The sequence below is a fragment of the Erpetoichthys calabaricus genome, chromosome 1 (assembly GCF_900747795.2).
Source record: "Erpetoichthys calabaricus chromosome 1, fErpCal1.3, whole genome shotgun sequence".
NCBI classification, from domain to species: Eukaryota; Metazoa; Chordata; class Cladistia; order Polypteriformes; family Polypteridae; genus Erpetoichthys; species Erpetoichthys calabaricus.
The window spans coordinates 41215086-41240550 of record NC_041394.2 but is presented as its reverse complement, the minus strand read 5'-3'; the positions used below and the strand labels follow the sequence as shown (position 1 = coordinate 41240550).

The 25465-nt window shown below is 40.4% G+C and overlaps 1 protein-coding gene across 1 annotated transcript in view; it reads left to right on the top strand.

The window, feature by feature from the left end:
- The first annotated feature begins 481 nt into the window (after positions 1–481).
- Positions 482–25465, top strand: part of zgc:65851 (uncharacterized protein LOC321113 homolog) — a 30638-nt gene continuing 5654 nt past the window's right edge. Inside the window, exons 1-3 of the mRNA XM_028798582.2 lie at positions 482–1467; positions 19487–19804; positions 19974–20098. Coding sequence (XP_028654415.1) covers positions 763–1467; positions 19487–19804; positions 19974–20098 — 1148 coding nt within the window. The 5' untranslated portion in view covers positions 482–762. The remainder of the gene's footprint in view (positions 1468–19486; positions 19805–19973; positions 20099–25465) is intronic.

The following is a 25465-nucleotide window of genomic DNA, read 5'->3' as shown; positions in this document are numbered from 1 at the left end:
TGGACTTTGTTTCAGACCACAGTTTATGCCAGAGTTTGTGGTGCGTCTGCACGGTATCATAAGTTTGCATAACCCTGAAAGATTTTGCATCCAAAATCCACTACTGCGCTTCTTCGAGATATTAACTGAAATGATGGTAACAAATACTGTTGTCCCCACTGTTTTCATGCAGCAACTTTCAATTTCCAACGTAGGGTAGTGGGCACCAGCTTCTGTTCTAGTATCTTCTGGAAAATAACGCAGTGCTGGATGACAAATCTTTATATCGATACCCGGCCAGTTTAATATCACCAGATAACCCAGAATTCTTGACATTGCGATGTAGCCGCAAACTCCACTTGCCGCTTTCTATATAATGAATGATACAGTACTGGCAGTTGAAAAAATATTTATACTTATATTTTAAAAAAGAATTCAGTGAAATGTATTTTCATACTAAAGCGCTTTGCTTTATCACACGGGAGTGGTCGGTCTGCTGGCCCCAGGGACTGCTTTTGCGCAGTTGACACCCTAACGTGACTGGACGCTCATCTCGAAGATTTGAAGACCTTCTGCGGCAGAGTGAACTGCTTTTTGATTTCCTTGAGGGAAAGCAGATCTGCAGAGGTTTGCATTTTGTATTCCTTCCTCAAATGGGCGTGTTCTCTGCAGCAAACGTATAAGAAGCCGGTGTCCGATCTGTTAAAGCAGAATCAGTAGAGCAACATCTACAATCCGGTCCCTCAGAAGAGCTGTACCGCATAGAAGCTTGTTTGCCGCAAGATGTTTGCAGATATTCCGCGACTCTCCTCTCGGTTATCAAACAGCACGCCGAGGGGTCCAGCTTACCGCTCCTCTCATGCCTTTCGGAGTTCCGGCATCTCGTCCGTGACTAACTCGACCACCTTCCGCAAAACCGGCACTGGACGTCCACTTTATTCAGCAGCAGGCAACCCGGCCAGAATCGATCATGTAGACCTGTCCAGTACTACCGCTTTGACTAATGAGCTGAAGATCATCCGCACCAATGAAAAAGAGCAGTTGCAAGGACTAAATGACCGCTTCGTGTCCTTCATCGAGAAGGTGCATCAGTTGGAGCTGCACAACAAGGTCCTGGAGGCCGAGGTGACGGCGCTGAGGCAGCAGCAGACCGAGCCGTCCCGTCTGCACGATGTCTATGAGCAGGAGATCCGAGAGCTGCGCTCCCGGGTGGAGGAGCTGACCCACGAGAAGAGCCAGGCCGAGCTGTATTGTGCTCAGCTTGCCGATGCGCTGACCAAGACTAAAGAAAAATTGGAAGAGGAGAGTAAACTGCGGGAGGTGGCCGAAGACACCCTGTCGGGCTACAGAAAGGACGTGGATGATGCTACTTTGAATCGCTTACAGCTAGAGAAAAAGGTCGAGAATCTACTGGAGGAAATTACCTTCCTCAGAAAAGTGTATGAAGAGGAGTTGAAGGAGCTGCAGGCTTCTGTGCAGTCTAGTCAGGTAGGACATTTTATCACAGGTTTTAGTCTAATGTCTAAGAACGGGTCAAGGCTCCTCTTAACCAAATTTTCATTGATTGATGCTCAGTTCAGCATTTTAGAGTTAAAAGAGCAAGTGTTTCAAAAAAATATACATCTGGAATAAATTGGTGAATGAGTTTTCATTAAAGAAAATTCTCATTTTTGTTTAATCTTGTCAGATTAATTTTTCTGGTGGCTTTGAGAGCAACCAACACATACTGATGCCTACTATCAGAATATTGATCTCTGGGCACATAAGACACATTAACGTCCATCTTTATTAGATCTTTTTTAGATGTCCAAGATAACACAATGCTTTGATCCCTGTATGGGATGGACATTTAGTCAATCGATTTATATTTTATATATCAGCTTTTACTTTGACTACACTCTCAACTACAGTATAGTGCAAGTTATCCAAGTTTCAGCCTGTTTTAAATTTCAAATAAAGTCTATCTATCTATCTATCTATCTATCTATCTATCTATCTATCTATCTATCTATCTATCTATCTATCTATCTATCTATCTATCTATCTATCTATCTATCTATCTATCTATCTATCTATCTATCTACCTAAACATGGCATCATAAACTGTTTGAAAGATCACATGGTAAGAAAGTGTGGGATGTGGACATATAGGTCAAAATGTCATTTTTTTACTTCTAGAATTCACAAGCCTAAAACAAAGATAGATATTTATGCCATGTTTGATAGTGTAATAAGTAAATAATCAGTTTACTGTGTCAATGAACTGTGTTCATTACAAATACCTACGGGGTAGAGAAATGCGTTCTGCTTCTGTCATTTCAGTCAACCTCTGCTTTTAACTGAAATTCTACCTTCATCGAGAAAATTGTTATTTCCAAGTTTCAATGTCGTGGTATCAATCCAAATTCAAAACTGGTTTTGCTATTTTTTATTAGAATATAAAGAGCATTAATGTTTATTTTTGTTTTTAAAAATTTCATCATCAACATGACTCTCATTTCACTTTTTTGCTGATGTCCTCCTTTTTGAAGTCATTGCTTACTAATGGCATGCAACCCTCACAATAATATTTTTATAAAATATATTGTTACCAATATGGACATGTTATAAATATATTGCAATATACTTCAGGAGTAAATATACATCAAAATTTAGTATTATACTAAAGTATGTAAATTATTGACATGTTTGTATATTGAAATACGTTTTCCAAAATATACACATATATTTTAAAATACTAGGTACAATATACTGCAAGGCACATTTTACAAAATATTCAAATATTTTTTAAATATATTTTTAAATTCTAGTTATACTACTGTATACAATATATTTTAGAACATATATATTTTAATATATATTTGTCATTTTTGCATATTGTAGTACATAAAAAGTATATTGCCTTGGCATTGAAAATATCTCTCAACAGATATCTCCTAAGTGTTTATTATATTGAGATCTACCCCAGACCAAATCGCACTATGACATGTACAGCATATAAAAGTATTTCAAACGCCTCACTAAATATCACTTTATAAGATCTTTATCCTGATATTTTTTATTTAGTGAGTTTAAAGGCACCAACCCAGCCACAGGGGATGCACAAACCAGTGTGTTTCTTCGTGCCAGTCCCAAACCCAGATAAATGGGGAGGGTTACGTCAGGAAGGGCATCTGGTGTAAAATTTAGCCAAATCAATATGCGGACAACAATACAAATTTCCATACCGGATCGGTCGACTCCCGGGTTAACAATGGCCGCCACCAGTACTGTTAGCCAATAGGGTGCTGGCGGAAATTGGGCTACTGCTGGCCGAAGAAGAAGAAGGAGAGGACATGCAGGTGATGGATGTAACAGAACAAGATGCAGAGGGCAGAAAGATATGGAAGAAGATGATCCGGTGCAAAGCAGCTTTTAATGGGATCAGCCGAAAGAAGAAGAAGTGAGTTTGAAGGCACCAGTCATTTCAATGAACCCAGAAATGCCCTTTTTTCAGCCAGTTTGTTCTCCAGGTGCACATGGCTGGTTAGGTGACCATGCAGTGTTTGGTTTTGGGTGGACAGTCTGGTGGGTGTTCACATTAAAAACTTTCTAGATTAAATTTATTAAACTTGGACAAGTAAGTTATAAGGTTGTAACCTGCAATGTTCTGTCATCAGTATTTGGAATTCTAAACGGTAATTCAAAGAGAGAAATTTCAATTAAATTGTGTTTTAGTTCTTTAATATTCCTGCTTTTTGCTTTGCTGAGGTATCATTTTAACTGCAGCGTGTTGCTTTGTATTTTGGTACGGTACATGAGAATCCAGCTTTCCACTAATAGAACATTTGCTTAAGAACAGGGGCTCTGATATTCCAGACCCTTTACAGTTAAAATCGTTAGACTCCCAGCAACTGGATTCACGTCTAGAAACTAACATTAAAGAGAAATACATGTAACACATTCCTTGCACTTTAACTTTTGTTTTGACAGTTTTATCAAAATGTCAGAAAACATTAAGCTTACAGTCCATGTTTCAGCACTGAATACATTGCTGACTTCACGTGCTGACACATCTATCTGCTTAACAACGTAAAGTGAATTATAGGGAGTTCAAAAAATGAATTAATTAAGAAGACTGTTTGTAACTTTCCCAGATATTAATATAAACCCTGAATGGCTTTTTAGAACCATGGGCTGGCCACACAGCATACAGTAATGTATGTCTTATACAAGTACACAGTGTATTTGGAAATATGTTTGTTACAACATATTAAGAGAAATATACACTCACTGAGCAAATTATTAGGAACACTATACTTATACTCGGTAGGACATTCTTTTATTCTCAAAACAGCATCAAGTCTTCATGGTATGGATTCCGTAAGTTTTGGAAAAAATTCTTTTGAAATTCTTATCCATTGTGACATGATTATATCATTAAAGTTCTGCACATTTGTCCGCTGCACATTCATGCTGTGACTCCCTCATTTTACCACATCCCAAATCTATTGGATTCAGATCCAAAAGCTGGGAAGGTCGCTGAAGAACACTGAACTTATTGTCATGTTCATGAAGCCAGTTTGAGATGACTTTTGCTTTGAGACATGGTGAATTATCATGCTGGATGTAGCCATTAGGAGATGGGTAAATTGTGACCATCTAGGGATTCATGTGGTTAGCAACAACAGGCTGTGAAATTTGAGTGATGACTATTTAGTAGTTAATCAGTGTAGAGTGTCTCAAGAAAACATTCCCCAAACCGTTAAACCATCAGCAAGAGCCTGGACTGTTGACACAAGGCAGCTTGGGCTCCTGGATTCATGCAGTTGCTGCCAAATTCTGACCCTACCGTCTGCATGCCTCAGCAGTAATTAAGATTCATCAGACCAGGCTATGCTACTCCAGACTTCAACTGAACAGTTTTGTAGAGCCCATGCTGACTGCAGCCTCAGCTTTTTGTTGTTTGCTGACAGGAGAGGAACCTGATGTGGTCTTCTGCTGGTGTTGCCCACCTACCTCAAGGTCTGATGTGTTGTGCATTCTGAGTTGCTTTTCTGCTCAGTTCACTTCATCCAATGGTATTTCTGTGTTAATGGCCAGTAGAGCACAGCTCCATCACATGTTGTGCAAAATAATTATTAAGTTTCTCTCAATAATTTAACTTATTAAAATGTTTATAACAATCCTTAGCTTTGTCTTCATAAGCAGTTTGGTGTTATTTTGTCTTTGTTTTTCTTGTTTTTACAACATCTACTCAGTTGTTTAGGGGTTTGAGGCTACAAAAAAGAACATAAAACAGGCCAGGACCTTTGCTAGCCAGCCCAGAAAAGACTTAACCCAGAACAGCTTGCCACAAAAATATCCCTTCATGCTTCAACCTGACTAGGCCCAAAGTGGGGAAAACTGACTTAACAGTTCAGTATGAATCTAAACAGTCCCAAAATGCCTTACAAGGAAAGGAAACCATAAAAACTCTGGCATGTGGACATAAGACAAAAGGGGAATATTTTATTAAAAAACAAAAATAGCCACAAAGGCTCTTGAAAGAACAATAAGGAGTTGTCTAAAAGACAACCCTCAACCAAACAAGCCCTGACCACTATCTAGAAAACAGAATCCAATAACCAGAGCAATATGACTGAAAAAGAAGCAAAATTATAAACACAAAAAGCACTCTACTCAACAACTTTAATGGTCCCCTGCTAGAGCTCCTGTTTCTCTGGCTAAATCGTCAGGAGTTGCGATGTCTGGGTGGCCCCAACTCTTGGGGAACCACCTTCAAAGAACAAGGAATACAGCCACATTTAAAAGGACAGTACATAATAAAAGGCAGATGGATATATAAAAATATGACACATAATAGCTTACAAACAACAATAAAATACAAATATTTAGACTGTACATAGCATAGTCAATGTATTTCCTTATCAGTGGGGTTGAGTGCACATGTCCAACCTGAACTTCTTAGTTCAGTGATAGGGCTGGAATCTCATCATTCCTATTAAAATGAGGATTGCCTGTGCTATTTTTTTTAAGTTATGCATTAAAAGACACTTCTGGTTGAGGAGACCCTGGAGAGGTAGAGATATGCTCTAGAGAGGAGAGGAATGAAAGTCAGTAGGAACAAGACAGAATACATGTGTGTAAATGAGAGGGAGGTCAGTGGAATGGTGAGGATGCAGGGAGTAGAGTGGTGAAGGTGGATGAGTTTAAATACTTGGGATCAACAGTACAGAGTAATGGGGATTGTGGAAGAGAGGTGAAAAAGAGAGTGCAGGCAGGGTGGAATGGGTGGAGAAGAGTGTCAGGAGTGATTTGTGACAAACGAGTATCAGCAAGAGTGAAAGGGAAGGTCTACAGGACGGTAGTGAGACCAGCTATGTTATATGGGTTGGAGACGGTGGCACTGACCAGAAAGCAGGAGACAGAGCTGGAGGTAGCAGAGCTAAAGATGCTAAGATTTGCATTGGGTGTGACAAGGATGGACAGGATTAGAAATGAGGACATTACAGGGTCAGTCAGCTCAAGTTGGACGGTTGGGAGACAGAGTCAGAGAGGCGAGATTGTGTTGGTTTGGACATGTGCAGAGGAGAGATGCTGGGTATATTGGGAGAAGGATGCTAAGGATAGAGCTGCCAGGGAAGAGGAAAAGAGGAAGGCCTAAGCGAAGGTTTATGGATGTGGTGAGAGAGGACATGGAGGTGATGGGTGTAACAGAACAAGATGCAGAGGATAGAAAGATATGGAAGAAGATAATCTGCTGTGGCAACCCCTAACGGGAGCAGCTGAAAGAAGAAGAAGATTAAAAGGCACTTCTGGTTCAAGCTTTATCCAGTTAAGGCCATGCAGCATGTGCATACAAAGAGGTATGAAAAGCCCAGGACCATTTTTCTCCCCTGAAGGTAACCACAATAATATGAAAAAAGAAACAAAATCAATATCAGGAATATATCTTTCACAAGACATTGTGCTTGTTATAAAGAAACAAAAAGATTATAAATCTTTGGGGCACCCGAAGGCCAACCCAGTATATTGTAAAGAAAATGTGGGTTTAAAATCATTGAAAACCAAAAGAAAAAATCTCATAAACATGCGAGTGTCAAAATAGATTGCTCAAGATGGCGGAGCTTCCAGTCTTATGGTCTCCTGGCAGGAAGAGGTGGGTCCAAGTAGGCGGACACCGGAAATGACGCCAGAGATGTCACGGTCACCAATCTTCTGTTCAGCAGAGAGAAAAAGAAAAAAAAAAGTATCAATCAACAGTGTCCTCTAGTGTTCCTGTGGGAGCTCTTAAAACCAGGGGTCCTCAATCACAGTCCTGGAGGGCCGCAGTGGCTGCAGGTTTTTGTTCTAACCCGGTTGTTTAATTAGAAAACAATTCTTGCCAATAATTTAATTTCTTGGCTTGTTAGTGCTTTAACTCTGCTATGTCAGGTCATTCTCATATCTGAGATTTCCTTCCCCTTTCTAAGGATATCATCCAAATGATTTGAAGGCTAAAATGGAGGAGTAATTCTCAGACCTTCAATTTTTTCACTTAACTTTCCTTCCAAGTATTTAATTTAACTCAATAGTGTATGATAAATACACGCAGGTGTAAATTGTAAATGGAGAAAGGCGGGTCTCTTTTGTCATTTGCATGTTATTGCTAATTAGGAGAGATTAAAAACCAAGAATACAGCTGTTTAAGACTAAAATAAGCAATTAAGGTTCAAAATCGTAACAAGCAAGACAACTAAAATGAAGCAGAAGTGTTACTTGAGCAATAAGTGCTTCTTATTAAGCAATTGGGTTGAAGCAAAAACCTGCAGCCACTGCGGCCCTCCAGGACTCCTGTGATTGAGGACCCTTGTCTTAAACTGTCCCTCATGCACACACACGTGGCAAACTGCATCCTGATTTTCACCCTCTGTTGAAGAGGTCCACGCTAAATTTGAAAAAGCCATAAGGAAGCCTATTTGTGCTCCGTCCACTTTGTTGAAAAGAAGTCAGTAATGAGATGGTGTTGTTTGAAAGAAGTGCAGAATCCTGGTATGGAAAGAATATGTCTGTAGGTACAAAATCATTTTTTCAAATGTTTGCTGGCTTCACAGAAGATAGGGCTGTATGGGACATGCAGAGTGTAGTTTGAGTTCACAGATTATTGTGGCTTGTTGTTCCTCAAAGCTGTTTAATTCCAAACTTGAGGTGTTGTTGTTTCATTTTAGGCTGCTCATAGTTGGCCTATTTTCCTGAACTGCTTGAAGCTGTGAGGGTCTTACTTTACTTAGTGTATTAGTCTCTATGGCTGTATTTTGTTACATGATAACAATGCTAGAAGGCATCACATTGATCTCATGCCAGTTGAGACAGACAAAGCAACAACATCCCATTGTCTAAATGATTTTTGTGATGTGCATTGTGACATTACTTTGCAAAACTTGCTAGTCATTAGAAAAGGAGAAATTCCATCCAAAAATACCACAGCTCCCATCTCCACATGCCAGCTGAGCTTGATGAGCCTTTTCTCACATAGCAGGCCTTCAGCCGAGTGAGTTCCATCCATCTCAGTAAATGAAAGCAAGTCCAGTAGCAGCAAAGGCATGGCTTCAGGAACACAGAATCACATTTTAGTTAGGGTGCTGTACAAGTCTTCTAACTGTGGAGTGAAATCTAAAGCAAAATCATCAAAAAAGCTTAATTTTGTTGTATGGTCTACTACTGTACAAGAAAGCATTTTGACATGAGGTACAGTTCTGGTGTTTTGTCTTCTGTTTCTCTGTGTTAGCTTATTAAACTTTTAGTTTAATTAATAAACAGCCATACATACTGTCCATAAATGTTGCTAACAGGCTTAGTCCCACTTGGGGTAATGAGTGTTAGAGTCTATCCTGACAACATAAGGCACAAGGTGCACATTGTTCAGCTCCTGTCTGATAATATTTAGGGATACAAACAAGTGTTTACGCACTTGCTGAAAAGTAGTGAAATAGCAAATTACACATGCTGAAGTCTCCAATGCAAACACCCAAACAAACTCTGCCAAATACAAAAATAATTCTACTAAAAGCAACAGCCATACATGGATGCATCACTGCATGTCTTGATTTAAACATAATATACAGTGCATCCGGAAAGTATTCACAGCGCATCACTTTTTCCACATTTTGTTATGTTACAGCCTTATTCCAAAATGGATTAAATTAATTTTTTTCCTCAGAATTCTACACACAACACCCCATAATGACAATGTGAAAAAGTTTACTTGAGGTTTTTGCAAATTTGTTAAAAATAAAAAAAACTGAGAAATCACACGTACATAAGTATTCACAGCCTTTGCGCAATACTTTGTCGATGCACCTTTGGCAGCAATTACAGCCTCAAGTCTTTTTGAATATGATGCCACAAGCTTGGCACACCTATCCTTGGCCAGTTTCGCCCATTTCTCTTTGCAGCACCTCTCAAGCTCCATCAGGTTGGATGGGAAGCGTCGGTGCACAGCCATTTTAAGATCTCTCCAGAGATGTTCAATTGGATTCAAGTCTGGGCTCTGGCTGGGCCACTCAAGGACATTCACAGAGTTGTCCTGAAGCCACTCCTTTGATATCTTGGCTGTGTGCTTAGGGTCGTTGTCCTGCTGAAAGATGAACCGTCGCCCCAGTCTGAGGTCAAGAGTGCTCTGGAGCAGGTTTTCATCCAGGATGTCTCTGTACATTGCTACAGTCATCTTTCCCTTTATCCTGACTAGTCTCCCAGTCCCTGCCGCTGAAAAACATCCCCACAGCATGATGCTGCCACCACCATGCTTCACTGTAGGGATGGTATTGGCCTGGTGATGAGCGGTGCCTGGTTTCCTCCAAACGTGACGCCTGGCATTCACACCAAAGAGTTCAATCTTTGTCTCATCAGACCAGAGAATTTTCTTTCTCATGGTCTGAGAGTCCTTCAGGTGCTTTTTGGCAAACTCCAGGTGGGCTGCCATGTGCCTTTTACTAAGGAGTGGCTTCCGTCTGGCCACTCTACCATACAGGCCTGATTGGTGGATTGCTGCAGAGATGGCTGTCCTTCTAGAAGGTTCTCCTCTCTCCACAGAGAAACCTCTGGAGCTCTGACAGAGTGACCATCAGGTTCTTGGTCACCTCTCTGACTAAGGCCCTTCTCCCCAGAGTGCTCAGTTTAGATGGCCAGCCATCTCTAGGAAGAGTCTTGGTGGTTTCGAACTTCTTCCACTTATGGATGATGGAGGCCACTGGGCTCATTGGGACCTTCAAAGCAGCAGAAATTTTTCTGTAACCTTCCCCAGATTTGTGCCTCGAGACAATCCTGTCTAGGAAGTCTACAGACAATTCCTTTGACTTCATGGTTGGTTTGTGCTCTGACATGAACTGTCAGCTGAAGGACCTTATATAGACAGGTGTGTGCCTTTCCAAATCATGTCCAATCAACTGAATTTACCACAGGTGGACTCCAATTAAGCTGCAGAAACATCTCAAGGATGATCAGGGGAAACAGGATGCACCTGAGCTCAATTTTGAGCTTCATGGCAAAGGCAGCGAATACTTATGTACATGTGCTTTCTCAATTTTTTTATTTTTAATAAATTTGCAAAAATCTCAAGTAAACTTTTTTCACGTTGTCATTATGGGGTGTTGTGTGTAGAATTCTGAGGAAAAAATGAATTTAATCCATTTTGGAATAAGGCTGTAACATAACAAAATGTGGAAAAAGTGATGCACTGTGAATACTTTCCGGATGCACTGTACATTTCTCAGTTCTGATTAATCCAATTCAGGTTTTCATCAAGATTTAAAAAATGCTTCTGTATACTGCCAAGCATCTAAATAAGTGGTGAATAAATTGTGGAGCAGGAGTCTATCCTGGCACCATCAAGTACAACGTAGGAACCAACCCTGGACTGGGTGCCCACCCCCACAATTTAGATTTGCTTATTAACCAAATTCACATGTCTTTGGGGATGTGAGAGGAATACCCTAAACAGCATAGGGAGAACATGCAAGCGTCACATAGACAGTAACTGGAATTCAAACTTAGGACGCTGCTAACCACTGTGCCACCCTGCTGCTGCTGCCATGCTCTATTAACACCAGGTGTAATTAAGAAACAAATCAGAAGTCCCATGGAAAAGGTTATTGCTGTAGAACTACTGATGATCCAATACACAAATTCTATTGCTATACTAATAATCAATCATTCATCAAATTGCTACCAAGGTTTTTATAAAATGACATAAGGCTGTGTCACATTAGATGACTTTTCCAGAGATTTTCAGTCATGGCTTTACTTACATAGTCTTAGCGAGTCGGCGGTAGTGGGCAGCACACTTCCTTGAAGTGAGTCGCATAATGTGACATGCCGAATGACTCACTCAGACAACAACAACAACATTTATTTTTATAGGACAGTTTCATATAAACAATGCAGCTCAAGTGCTGTGGTGCTCCCGTGTTTCTGCGGTTCAGAGATTATAGGGTTCTGAAATATCAGTGTGTGGTAACAATATTGATCACTTTAAGATAATATTGTTTTGATATAATAAAATCAGCAAAAGACTGCATACTATTTCAGCAAAGTCAGAAGTTGCAAATAAAAGACAAAGGAGTTGGAGAGAACTCTATATCTTACACACAGGTGATGGAGCATTCTGAGGCCATTGTTATAAATGTCATTGTCATAAATATCCTGTAAGCAACAGATTAAACCAATTAGGGAAAGAACAGGAATGCCCACCTATCACTAAAGCATTGTTATTAAAAATAGGGGTCTGAGTGTGCCACTTCAGCTCTGAGCTGAATCTTTTCACGATCAAACTCCGCACAGAGAGTGCATAAGATATTTCAAGCGCAGAATAAACTTGGGCTGTTTTCAATTTAATTTTAGTAAATGGAAACTCTGCCAAAGTATGTGGGGCTGCCAAAGAAGTCTCTAAGCTGGACTACTGCAACTCTCTGATGTCTGGACTTTCACTAAAGAGAACACGACCACTTCAATTGATCCAGAATGCAGCTGCAAGACTCATTTTTAATATTCCCAAATTCTCACACACTACAACTCTGCTGCGGAACCTGCACTGGCTCCCTGTGGCTGCCCGCATCAGGTTCAAAACCCTAACACTTGCCTTTAAGGCCAAAACTGGAACTGCACCACCTTACATATCAGCACTGGTTAAGCAGCGTGTCACTTCTCGCTCTCTCAGAACATCAAGCACTGCTCGTCTCGAACCACCCTTACTTAAAAGAAGAGGACGACATGCATCAAGACTCTTTGCAGTGTTGGCTCCTCAGTGGTGGAACGAACTTCTTCTTGCTGTACGAACAGCGGAGACCCTCACTGTCTTCAAACGTCGTCTGAAGACACACTTCTTTAAACAGCACTTGGGGGACTAAAGTCCCCATACTCTTTTCTACCCTTTTCTCAAAAAAAAAAAAATAAAAAAGTTTGTACTAACAACTTACTATTTTCTTCTAGCATGGTTTTGTGTACAACTTGGTCAGCGGTAACTTGTTTAATGACAGTAGATTTAATCCTAGCCTTAAAGACTGAAGAACAGTCGTAGACTACTAAGCACTGTTGTAAGTCGCTCTGGATAAGAGCGTCTGCTAAATGATGTAAATGTAAATGTAAATGTAAAAGAAGTCTCTAGCTCTAACGATGTGAAAAAAGAGGGATCAAACATTTATCTTAAAGGCCGAGTCACATAAGCCCAGTGCTTAAAACCCTTCCTTTAGTATTCGTAATAAAGTATATTATTATTATTATTGTGCTGGTGATATTTTTTTAATTGGATGGTCTTTTGTTATTCTGTTGTTCTAAAAAAACTAGACATTCCAGTGAGTTTGTCGCCCCCTACTGTCTCCATGACTTAAAATATTTTTTATGTCTCCCTCACTCCAGTGTGTTAGGTTAACTGTAGACTTTAAACCGGCTCAAAGCAGGGACAGAGCCCAAGTCAATTTACCTCTGGTGTAAGAGCCAAATCCTTTAAGTTAATGAAATGGTAAATTTACCTAAGTTTGTTTAGTTTTAATGTAATGTAATGTAGCGTTAACATAGATAATGGAAGATTCAGTTTAACCCGCTATAAGTTAAAGCTAATGGAATGTTCTTAGTGTTAGGTTCGTGTGATGATAAAATAGCCCTTAGATCAGAGGTCCTCAGTCACAGTCCTGGAGGACCGCAGTGGCTGCAGGTTTTTGTTTTAACCCGGTTAGTTAATTAAAAAGCAATTCTTGCCAATAATTTAATTTCATGGCTTGTTCGTGCTTTAACTCTGCTATGTCAGGTCATTCTCATATCCTAGATTTTCTTCCCCTTTCTAAGGATATCATCCAAATGATTTGAAGGCTAAAATGGAGGAGTAATTCTTAGTCCTTCACTTTTTTCTCTTCACTTTCCTTCCAAGTATTTAATTAAACCAAATAGTGCATGATAAATACACACCGGTGTAAATGGAAACAAGCGAAATGGAGAACTGCTGGTCTCTTTTGTCATTTACATGTTATTGCTAATTAGGAGCGATTAAAAACCAAGAACACAGCTGTTTAAGACTAAAAATAAGCAATAAGGGTTCAAAATCTTAATGAATGAAACAAGTAAAGTGAAGCAGAAGTGTTACTTTGAGCAATAAGTGCTTCTTAGTAAGCAATTGGGTTGAAACAAAAACCTGCAGCCACTGCAGCCCTCCAGGACCGTGATTGAGGACCCCTGCCTTAGATTGAAAGAAATATAAACTGTAAGGCAGATAGGCATTAAGGGCATATAGTTTTCTAAACATGTGTATGTATACAGTATGTGGTAAACTGATCATCTTAACAAAGATATTTATTACAGACAAAAAGTTTTCCTTCTTCTCTTTTTTTATTTTTATTATCAACATTTTTCCGGATTTATTTGGTGAACCATTTGCTTTGAATTTGACTACAATCCGTAAAATGAAGACATTTAGACCTTTTCAAGTTTTTTCTCTTTCTGGTAACTGCATTTAAACTATTTTGAAGTACTTGGAAACCCTCAGCAAATGTAGTTACTCCTGAGTTTGACAAGACAACAGGGCATCTCACCCCTAACCCTTGCCACCGACCAGAGCCAGCCTGCCAGCACATCAAATAAAAGTGCATTATTCAATCCAAATGCTGATGTTTATTTGTATTATTGGAACATTAAAAAATAAATAGATAATTTTATTACACTAGCCAAGAGCTATATATAATAATTTGCTTTGGCATTAGTGTGCTATACTGTACATGAAAAGCAGGCAACTGGGGAAAACCGCCATAGCCTGTGTATGCTTTGCACTCAATAATAAAATAAAAATACTGTAAAATCCTAAAATAACGTGCCCCACAGTAGCATTTAAATGTTCCTGCCTTCCTTCCTCACAAATCCTCACTATAACCACAGTCTTTTGCTCAAACAGAGACTGTCCTTGCTAAATCTGAGCAAGAAACATTCACTGAGGGGTACTGAGCTTTAGAGCTACAAGCAATAATGTTGGTATGGGAATCAAGAGTAAGAAATGTAATAAGACTTATATAAGGAGGAGCATTTGTAATGGAGCACAGTAGGGTGTCTTTGTGTTAGATGTATATTTTCAAAAACTGATATGCAATGTTTTGCTTTTAAGGAATTATAAAAGCATTTGAAGTTTAAGGATTGTGACATTTTATTGTACAGCCTAACAAAAACATGGAAAGAGAAGATTAATTTAAAATGTATTCATTATTGAAGTGAAGTTCATATACATAAATCAAAATGGCCCAAGAATACTTTCTCTTTACATACCTTTGAGGTGGATTTCACAGTATTTGGCTGCATTCATCCTTCTGGTCTTCCTGTCCTTACCACGAAAAACACCCCCATAACACGATGCTGCCATCACCATTCTTCAACGTAAGGATGGTGTAAAAGCAGGCCATGAGTAGTGCCTGGTCTTCTGTAGTCACAGTGCTTTGAGTTGTGCCCAAAGATTTTAATTTTTGTATCATTAAACCAAAGTTCTTTAAATGCCATTTGGCAAACTCCAAGAAGGTTGTCATGTGCCTTTTACTCAAGAGTGGCTTCTGTCTAGCCATTCTACCATAAACACCTGACTGATGGAGTGCTACTGAGTTGGTCATCCTTCTATCAAGTTCTCCCATCTTAGCAAAGGATGTCTGAGGCTCTGGTAGAGTGACCATTGGGTTCTTTGTCCTGACCAAGAACCTTCTTGCCTGGTTACTCAGCTTGGCTGGATGGCCAACTCTAGGTAGAATCCTGGTGATTCCAAACTTCTTCTATTTCACAATTATTGAGTCTTCTGTGCTCCTGACATCATTGAAAGCCTTATAAATTATTACCCTGATCTATGCTTTACCACAGTTCTGTTGTGGGGGTCTACAGAGAGTTCCTTGGACTTTGTGACTTTTTGAACTGAACAATGTGAAATCAACGATGTCCAATTAATTCATTTGCCCACAGATGGACTTCAATTAAGTTTTAGACATCATAATTAAAACAAACAGGCTGCACCTGACCACAGTTTGGAGTACCACAGCAAAGGATCTGAATACTTAAATAAATGGGAGATTTCATTTTTTGATTTTTATAAATTTGCAAAGCTTTCTGAAAACATGTTTCCAGTTTGGCACTATGGGTTATCACATGTAGATTGATAGGAATAAATGGCAAATTTATGCGTTTGAAATTAAATCTTCTTCTTCTTCTTCTTTCAGCTGCTCCCGTTAGGGGTCGCCACAGCGGATCATCTTCTTCCATATCTTTCTGTCATCTGCATCTTGTTCTGTTATACTCCACCTGCATGTCCTCTCTCGCCACATCCATAAACCTTCTCTTAGGCCTTCCTCTTTTTCTCTTCCCTGGCAGCTCGATCCTTAGCATCCTTCTCCTAATATATATATATCTCCCAACCGTCCAACTTGAGCTGACCCTCTAATGTACTCCTTTCTAATCCTATCCATCCTCGTCACACCAAATGCAAATCTTAGCATCTTTAACTCTGCCACCTACAGCTCTGTCTCCTGCTTTCTGGTCAGTGCCACCATCTCCAACCCATATAACATACCTGGTCTCACTTCCGTCCTGTAGACCTTCCCTTTCACTCTTGCTGATTCTGTCTGTCACAAATCACTCCTGACACTCTTCTCCACCCATTCCACCCTGCCTGCACTCTCTTTTTCACCTTAATTCCACAGTCCCCATTACTCTATACTGTTGATCCCAAGTATTTAAACTCATCCACCTTCGCCAACTCTGCTCCCTGCATCCTCATCATTCCACTGACCTCCCTCTCATTTACACACATGTATTCTGTCTTGTTCATACTGACCTTCATTCCTCTCCTCTCTAGAGCATATCTCCACCTCTCCAGGGTCTCCTCAACCTGCTCTCTACTATTGCTACAAATCACAATGTTATCAGCAAACATCATAGTCCACGGGGACACCTGTCTAATCTCGTCTGTCAGCCTGTCCATCACGATTGCAAATAAGAAAGGGCTCAGAGCCAATCCGTGATGTAATCCCACCTCCACCTTGAATGCATCCATCACTCCTACCGCAGACATAACCACTGTCACACTTCCCTTTTACATATCCGTACAACTCTTACATACTTCTCTGCCACTCCCGACTTCCTCATACAATACCACAGCTCCTCTCGAGGCACCCTGTCATATGCTTACTCCAGGTCCACAAAGACGCAATGCAACTCCTTCTGGCCTTCTCTATACTTCTCCATCAACACCCACAGAGCAAACATCGCATCTGTGGTGCTTTTTCTTGGCATGAAACCATACTGCTGCTCACTAATCATCACTTCACTTCTTAACCTAGCTTTCACTACTCTTTCCCATAACATCATGCTGTTGCTCATCAATTTTATTCCCCTGTAGTTACTGCAGTCCTGCACATCCCCCTTATTCTTAAATATCGGCACCAGTACACTTCTTCTCCACTCCTCAGGCATCCTCTCACTTTCCAAGATTCCATTAAACAATCTGGTTAAAAACTCCACTGCCATCTCTCCTAAACACCTTCATGCTTCCACAGGTACGTCATCTGGACCAACGGCTTTTCCATTCTTCATCCTTTTCATAGCTGTCCTTACTTCTTGTAATAAGAATGTAAGTTTAATGTCACTGTGCTCTGTACAAAAATTATTTTATAAATCCACTCACATGTACAGGCCAGGCCAAAATTAGTACACAGGGGCTGTCAGCATTTAGAAACTGCTAGTCTAGCATTTGGAGAGAGAAGGGGACAACTGCAAAAATAGGCATTGTACTATTCCTGTATGTCAGAGATGAAATTGAATCCTTTCCTTTCCTTGTTTGGAAACCAAGGAAAGGCCTGTATGTGAAGGAACCAGTATAAAAGGCTTGGACAGCAGCCAAACACTTTGAAGCCGACGAACGGATGAGTGATAACGTTCATCCATCCTGAAAATCCTTTCAGCGCAGTGACGAAAGATGGCAGACTGTATAGATCAAGATCCCACCTTGGTATTGTCTTTACCATAGGCTTCCTGTCTGTAATGCTGCGTAAATCGTCAGTAAAGAAAGCTAAGTTATTTTCTCTTATGTGATATTTACCGCCGTATCACTATGGGAGAGGTATCACCTTTTAATATCATATCTATATAGTTTTCGGTTACTTAAAACGCCGCAATTACAAAAGAACTTATTTCAACTAGGGAGCTATATCGCCCCCTAAAGGAACACTTCCTCCTTGATAATCCATTTCACATCCTGATTCACTATCTCCACATCATCCAACCTCTTCTCTCTCTCGTTCTCTTCATTCATAAGCCTCTCAAAGTACTCTTTCCATCTGCTCAATACACTCTCCTCGCTTGTGAGTATGTTTCTATCTTTATCCTTTATCACCCTAACCTGCTGCACATCTTTCCTAGCTTGTCCCTCTGTCTAGCCAATCGGTACAGGTCCTTTTCTCCTTCATTAGTGTCCAACCTCTCATACAACTCCTCATATGCCTTTTCTTTAGCCTTCACCACCTCTCTCTTCACCTTGCGCCTTATCTCCTTGCACTCTTGTCTACTTTCTGCATCTCTCTGATTAACCCACTTCTTCTTTGCCATCTTCTTCCTCTGTATACTCTCATGTACTTCCCCATTCCACCACCAGGTTTCCTTTTCCTCTTTCCTCTGTCCAGATGTCACGCCAAGCACCCTTCTTGCTGTCACCCTTAATACAACTGTTGTAGTTTCCCAGCTGTCTGGTAATTCTTCACTACCACCCAGTGCCTGTCTCACCTTCTCCCTAAACTCAACCTTGCAGTCTTCCTTTTTCAAATTCCACCATTTGATCCTTGGCTCTGCCCTCACTCTCTTCCTCTTCTTGATCTCCAACGTCATCCTACAGACCACCATCCTATGCTACTTAACTACACTTTCCCCTGCCACCACTTTGCAGTCTTCAATCTCCTTCAGATTGACTCTTCTGAATAGGATGTAATCTACCTGTGTGCATCTTCCTCCACGCTTGTACGTAACCCTATGTTCCTCCCTCTTCTTAAAATACGTATTCACCACAGCCATGTCCATCCTTTTGGCAAAATCCACTATCCTCTGACCTTCTTCATTTCTCTCCTTGACATCATACCTACCCATCACCTCCTCGTCTCCTCTGTTCCTTTCACCAACATGTCCATTGAAATCCACTCCAATCACCAATTTCTGTCCCTTGGGTACACTGTTCATCACTTCATCCAACTAACTCCAAAAATCTTCTTTCTCATCCATTGCACACCCAACTTGTGGGGCATATGCACTAACGACATTCATCATCACACCTCGAATTTCCAGCTTCATAATCATTACTCTGTCTGACACTCTTTTCACCTCCAAAACACTCTTGACATACTGTTGCTTCAGAATTACTCCTACTCCATTTCTGCTCCTATCCACACCATGATAGAACATTTTGAATCCACCTCCAATCCATTTGGCCTTACTCCCCTTCCATTTAGTCTCTTGCACGCACAATACATCAAACTTCCTTCTCTCCATCATATCTGCTAACTCTCTCCCCTTACTAGTCATACTGCCAACATTCAAAGTTCCTACCCTCAGTTCCACTCTCTTTACCTTTCTCCTCTCCTCCTGCCTCCAGACACGTCTCCCCCCTCTTCTTCTCCTTCTTTTCCTTCAGTTAACAGTAGCCCAATATCCACCAGCACCCTGTTGACTAACAGTACTGGTGGTGGTCGTTGTTAACAGTATGGAATATCCGGTATGGAAATTTATATTGTTGTCCGCATATTTGATTTGGCAAAATTTTACACCGGATGCCTTTGAAATTAAATCTATAACACAATAAAATGTGCAAAAAATGAAAGAATCTGAATATTATCTGAATCTGCTGTAACTCATTGAGTCTTTTGCATGGATCACAGTCTGTTTCATTTTCTTTTGCTATCATTCATCCATCCAGCTAAATCCAACAGGCAGACTTGATGTCATCCTTAACACATTCAGTGCTTTACTTTGGATGTTTTTGTTCTCATGTATTCAGGTATCTGTAGATGTGGACATCGCCAAACCTGATTTATCAACATCACTGAAGGATATCCGTATTCAGTATGAGAATCTCTCCTTGAAGAACCAGCAGGTGGCTGAGGAGTGGTATGTTTCCAAGTACGCTAATGTGACTGAGGCAGCGACCCGTGAAGATGAGGTTGTCAGGCAGTCCAAGGAGAAGATCAGTGAGTATCGTCGGCAGCTACAAGCCTGCAGCTTAGAAGCAGATGCCTTGCGAAGCAGCAACAAGGCCATGGAGAGACAGATTCAGGAGATTGAGGACCGACACCAGCAAGAGATCAATGGATTCCAGGTAAGTCATAGAATATGTCACCCAAACCACTTTATGAGATGGCAGGTCATGTGGTCTCGTAGGAATCTCACCAAATGATTGAGATCTCTAGGAATTTTTGGTGACTCCTCAGGCCTGGAGACTGGGGAATGTATGGACACTTGGTAGTCATGACTGCATTTTTTTTCAGGAAATGATTAAGAAACTTGAAGGCTCATTGAGGACAACAAAAGAGGAAATGTCCCGCCATCTTCGTGACTACCAGGACCTACTGAATGTAAAAATGGCTTTAGATATTGAAATTGCTGCTTACAGGTAAGATGTCCATTCATAATAATAACTGAGTCTGAGCACTAAGCTGGAAAGGATTAAATGTACATGATGCTGACTGCCAATCTAGTTTACAATATGCATACAATTATTTATTCACTTTATTAACGTAATTAGTTAAATACAGGGGAGCAAAGGTGTTTTACCAATGACAGTTTTTTAGGGGCCACACCAGAATTTTCCTTTATGTGTGCAGATTTGTCCAACATTATCATTAATCTATCAAGCTAATAATATTTGTCTCTCTTTTGCTAATGACAAGAGAAATAAACAAGTTAATGCACCTTTCACATCACAAAACATGAAGCAATGAGATACTGATGCCTCTTTTGTGTCAGCAACAGATCATTGTGATACTCTGTGACATCATCTGACAAAGTACAGCAATAGAGATTTAAATGCAAAGTAAGGTGAAAGCCATGCAACCATTCACTGCTCAGGAAAATCGTTAGGCTATAAAGTGCCTATACTGAAAGAGAAACACCTCAAGTTCAAAAAAGAAAAAGCCTCAATAGCACAGAAAGAACATGCCACCTACACACACTGCACAAAACAATCTGTACACTGCATGTCTAATAGTAGCACTAACTACCACAGAACCATGTATTTGCTGCTTTTGACGATGCAGGTTCTTGCTCCATGCTCCCACTTCCCTTTTGGGAGCCCTTGAACCTAACACCGTCGGTAATGTAACCGGATGAGCTGGACAATGAGGACATCAAATGAAATAAGGAGAAAGGTGTAAAATGCAGAACTGCTTTTATTAAAAACAAACAAAATAAATCCAGTGTTCAAAAGAAAGTGCAGTGCTGCAAAACGTCAATAAATAAATATTCCATTAAAAACAGAGTGAAATGTGGAGGTTAAAATCCAATAAATAAATCTTTTAAAACCAAAGTTAAAATACTGCCAGGAGCATTAAAAATCTTTCATTGCTAGGTGCTTCCGTTTTCAAACTGATGCCTCTCTGGCTTATTCTACATAGGCTTTGCAGCACAGAGAGATGTACACCAATAGGCGCAGATATCCGTTATACCTGGCCTGTGTCCCCGCCGCCTGATCCTTGGCATTCTGCAGAGAGCCGCCGGACCCTGCTCCCACTCCCACCATTGCCTATCCAGGCTCCACCCGGCGAGAAGACATCCCAGAGGGCAGCGATCACTCCTGCTCCGGGCTGCTCAGCAGGGGTGATCCTTGTGGCTCCTCCTGAGACACCTTAATAAGTGCGGGCTTACTCCAACTCCTGCCTTCTTTCCATCCATTAATCTCCGCTTAATGCGTCTTTCAATTCTCTTCTCTCCCCTCTGCACTCATGCTCCTACTATATATAATGGGGACGTGGCACAGGTGCAGCGATTAGCAGCACACGGCATCAATTACAGATACAGATGATTCCTCACCTGTGCACTTAAGCGAGGAAATGCCCGCACCACATCACGTCTGAGAACCACTCTGGCCACACTACAACACCCCCACTATAAGCCATGAGTGCGGTGATTATTTATTTAAAAACTGGCCTGTTATTCTGAACCGCTGACCCGCTATATCACACTGCTTAGTTTGAGGCCTGTCAACACTGAAATAATGTTTTGTACATACTGATCTGGGGCCTCATTTATAAAACATTGTGTGGATTCGATTGTGAAAATATGTGCACAACAAAAAAACAAAAAATTGCGTACACACGAAAAAATCAGATTTATAAAACCTGCCATGCATGCATTCCTACTCAATTTACTGTTTACAAATCACCTTGTAAATATGCGTAAGTGAACGTGACTCAAATGCCCTTATATGGAGCATGCTAATCATCCTCATACATATGCAATCACAATGCTGCTGAACTTTCATTGGCTGCTTGAGTAGACTATCTTTCCTGATGCATTGAGACCCTTGCATCTGCATTCAAGAGTACTTGGCTGTGCACCACAACTGAGATCACAAGATCATGCGTAGCATTATAGCGACTCTCCTCAGTGCTATGAGGGTCCAGGAATGATGTAAGGCACCATTGTGTGAGCGGGTAACACATGTAATGTCATGTTTGCTATTGCAGTGAATAGTACGGCCATTTGAAACACTGTGGGTTCAGCCAGTCACCATACCAATAGGCTAGCCACCACTTGCAGCATTATCATGTCTGCCAAAGCTATTTTGCCTCAAAGTAAATGAGTCACAGGTTAACCCAGCTTCACCAAGACATGATGTTTGCTAGTCACATCTTGAATGATTTGTGAAGTTAACAAAAGCAGCTTCATTCTCGCTTGATGCCCTTATTGCAATATGAGGACAGTAAAGTGCTCCAATTACTCTAGGGAAACGGGACACTGTTGCAAATTGTCTTTTTATGTTGGTAAAAACATGTTGTTGTTGTCAGTCACGTCAGTCATTTTCCAACCCGGTTGTTTTTTTTTTTTGTTTTTTTTTACTTATGTATGTACACCCACACCATACGAAAATTGGATGTAGTGCCACTACAGCAGGCATGATGGAGTGAAACTTGACGGAGATATTCCTAACCTGACACACCTCTTTGCTGGTGTGTGTGGCACACTGAGTAGTGACAACAGGTAGTTGATTTAAACTAACAAAAAAACAAAAATGCAAATATGTAGCATTGACTGTTTTAAACAACAACAACAACAACAATATTTATTTATAATGCACATTTTCATACAAATGTTGCAGCTCAAAGTGCTTTACAGGATGGAGAAAGAGAAAAAATAAAAAATACAGAAATAAAATTAAGCAATACTAATTAACATAGAATAAAAGTAAGGTCCGATGGCTGGGGGGACAGAAAAAACAAAATCTGCAGGGGTTCCAAACCACGAGACCACCCAGCCCCCTCTAGGCATTCTACCTAACATAAATGATCTCAATCAGTCCTCATGGTTTTCAGGCTTCACATGGAAGAACTTGATGATGATGGACATGAGGACCTCTGGCCTTCAATCCATCAACATAGGGACATCATGGTGCTTTGATCAGGTGGTGGCGCAGGTCGCCACCCCAGAAAACCGGAAAAAGAATAGAAGAGAAAGTAGGGGTTAGTACAGATTTTGGAGCCACCATGAATGATAATGATAATTAAATGCATGTATAGAATATCAGGATTAAACTAAAATGAAGCTATGAGAAAGCCATATTAAAATAATGTGTTTTTAGCAGGTTTTTAAAGTGCTCCACTATATTAGCCTGGTGAATTTCTATTGGCAAGCTATTCCAGATTCTAGGTGCATAACAGCAGAAGGCTGCCTCACCACTTCTTTTCAGTTTAGCTCTTGGAATTCTGAGTAGACACCCATTTGAAGATCTAAGGTTACGATTTAGAGTGTAAGGTGAAAGGCATTCCGAAATATAGGACGGAGTGAGATTATTCAAGGCTTTTAAAGCAAACTAAAGTACAGTCTGTACATCATATTCATCAGTTTTGAGGTGTAATATTTTTGTCACATCAACACATTATAATAACGGCTTAGTGATATTAATTATTATGAGTGTGAGTTGTCATTTAGCTTGTTTGACTGCACTTCCCTTCTTGATCAAGAGTGTCATCGTTTCCTAGTTTCTTGAAAATGTTGCATACACATGGGTTAGACTTGCTATATATATAAATTAATTACAAATAACTAGCCCTGGAATTTTGTACCGCTTTGCTGTTGTGTGCTGCATGGGCTTAGCTGAGAAAAACTCAAATTGGAAATGCATTTTGTAATTCACAAGGTTGCTAGTTCAGTGCACTTCACTATGTGACCCAAAACCTGAAGATGCTAGATGCTGTGGTCCTCGTATTAATTCAGGCAATGACCTTAAGTTCCATCACTAAACTGGAAAGATTAGGTTGGACATGTGCACGCACTCACAAACACACACACAACCAACTGGCATAGAGAACCCTTCAGAGCCAATTGATCCGGCCCTTCAGCCAGAAAGAGGCTTTCACCACCTGGCACAAAGTCAATTTCAAATACTTCAGGAAACAGTATTTTTCTAGATAAGTGATTACATTATACATATGAAAGAAAATTTCAAAACATGCTTAAGATGACAACACCAAGGGATGTGCACCACTGGCCATCAATGCAGAACAGCCACTGCTGGGAGTTAGAGCTTATCTCAGCAGCATTAAGCAAAGGATAAGAATGATCCTGGATGGAATGCCACTCCACTACAACATACACTTGCTCACTCGTATGGGGCCAATTTAGAGTAGCCAGTTGACCTAATCTTCATGTGCTTGGGTTGTATGGAATGTGAAGAAAAAAATTCGGATGTGAGCATCGGTAGGCTTTGCGCCTTAGGAACCAAATTACCCAAACTATTCTATAACATTTCAATAATTATTTACCACTCTGATGCTGATCTTTCTGATCATAAAATAAGTCATTATAATAGCAATTGATGAGAGGAATTCATAATTAATTGCAGAATTATGGTATTTGAGGGTTCCTCTAGAGTGCCTCTATCTCTTGCTCTATTTGGCTCAAAAACTAATCAGCACATCGTCATCTCATAACAGGCTTAAATTTCGAGTTTGGCATTTTTCCATCCAGTTGTTTTAGCTCTAGACCATCCTCGAGAAACTGTGACATACAGACATGCACACCCAAACACACAGACAGACACACACCCCCTTCGTTGAGATATAAATGTTTTCAGTATCATTAGGACCCTAAAATGACGAGACCTGTCGAAAACTGGACATCAAAATTTTTCACGAATCTAAAGCTTTTGCCCCCCATTGATGATAGATTATGGTGGGGGAGGAAAAAAAGCAAAAATATGTGGAGAAAAATACAAATGAAAAGATAGAAAAGCACACAGGCTGCAGAGAGTTGTGGCCAGACCACAATTTGAACTCATTGAGCTGCCCACGAAATATAAACTCACTTTATTAGGTACACCTATTTAATATGCCTCGCAGTAAGGAGACCAGGGTTTGCATCATGGTTCCTCCCATTACGAAGTTTGTATGTTCTCCCCATGTTTGCATGAGTTTCCTGTCCAAAGACATACAAGTACCATATAAACTCGCATATAAGTCTGGTCTTGAAACCCGAATAATCGTTCCTAAAATCAGACCCCGACTTATATGCCCATTCAAAAATTCGACATTATTTTTACATGTTCTTGCTTCCTTCAGTCTCACACCAGTTTCTCTGACGCATCGAATTTTGTTGCAGCAGCACAGTTACCAATTTCTTTCACCACTTCAATGACTTTTAATTTAAAACCAGCTTCATATTTTCTTCTGATCGAATGCTCCATCATAGATAAGGGATGCTCTTACGATAAAGGGGTATGAGGGTGGGAGATACAAAAAACACAAATCAGTGCAAACGCGTGGTC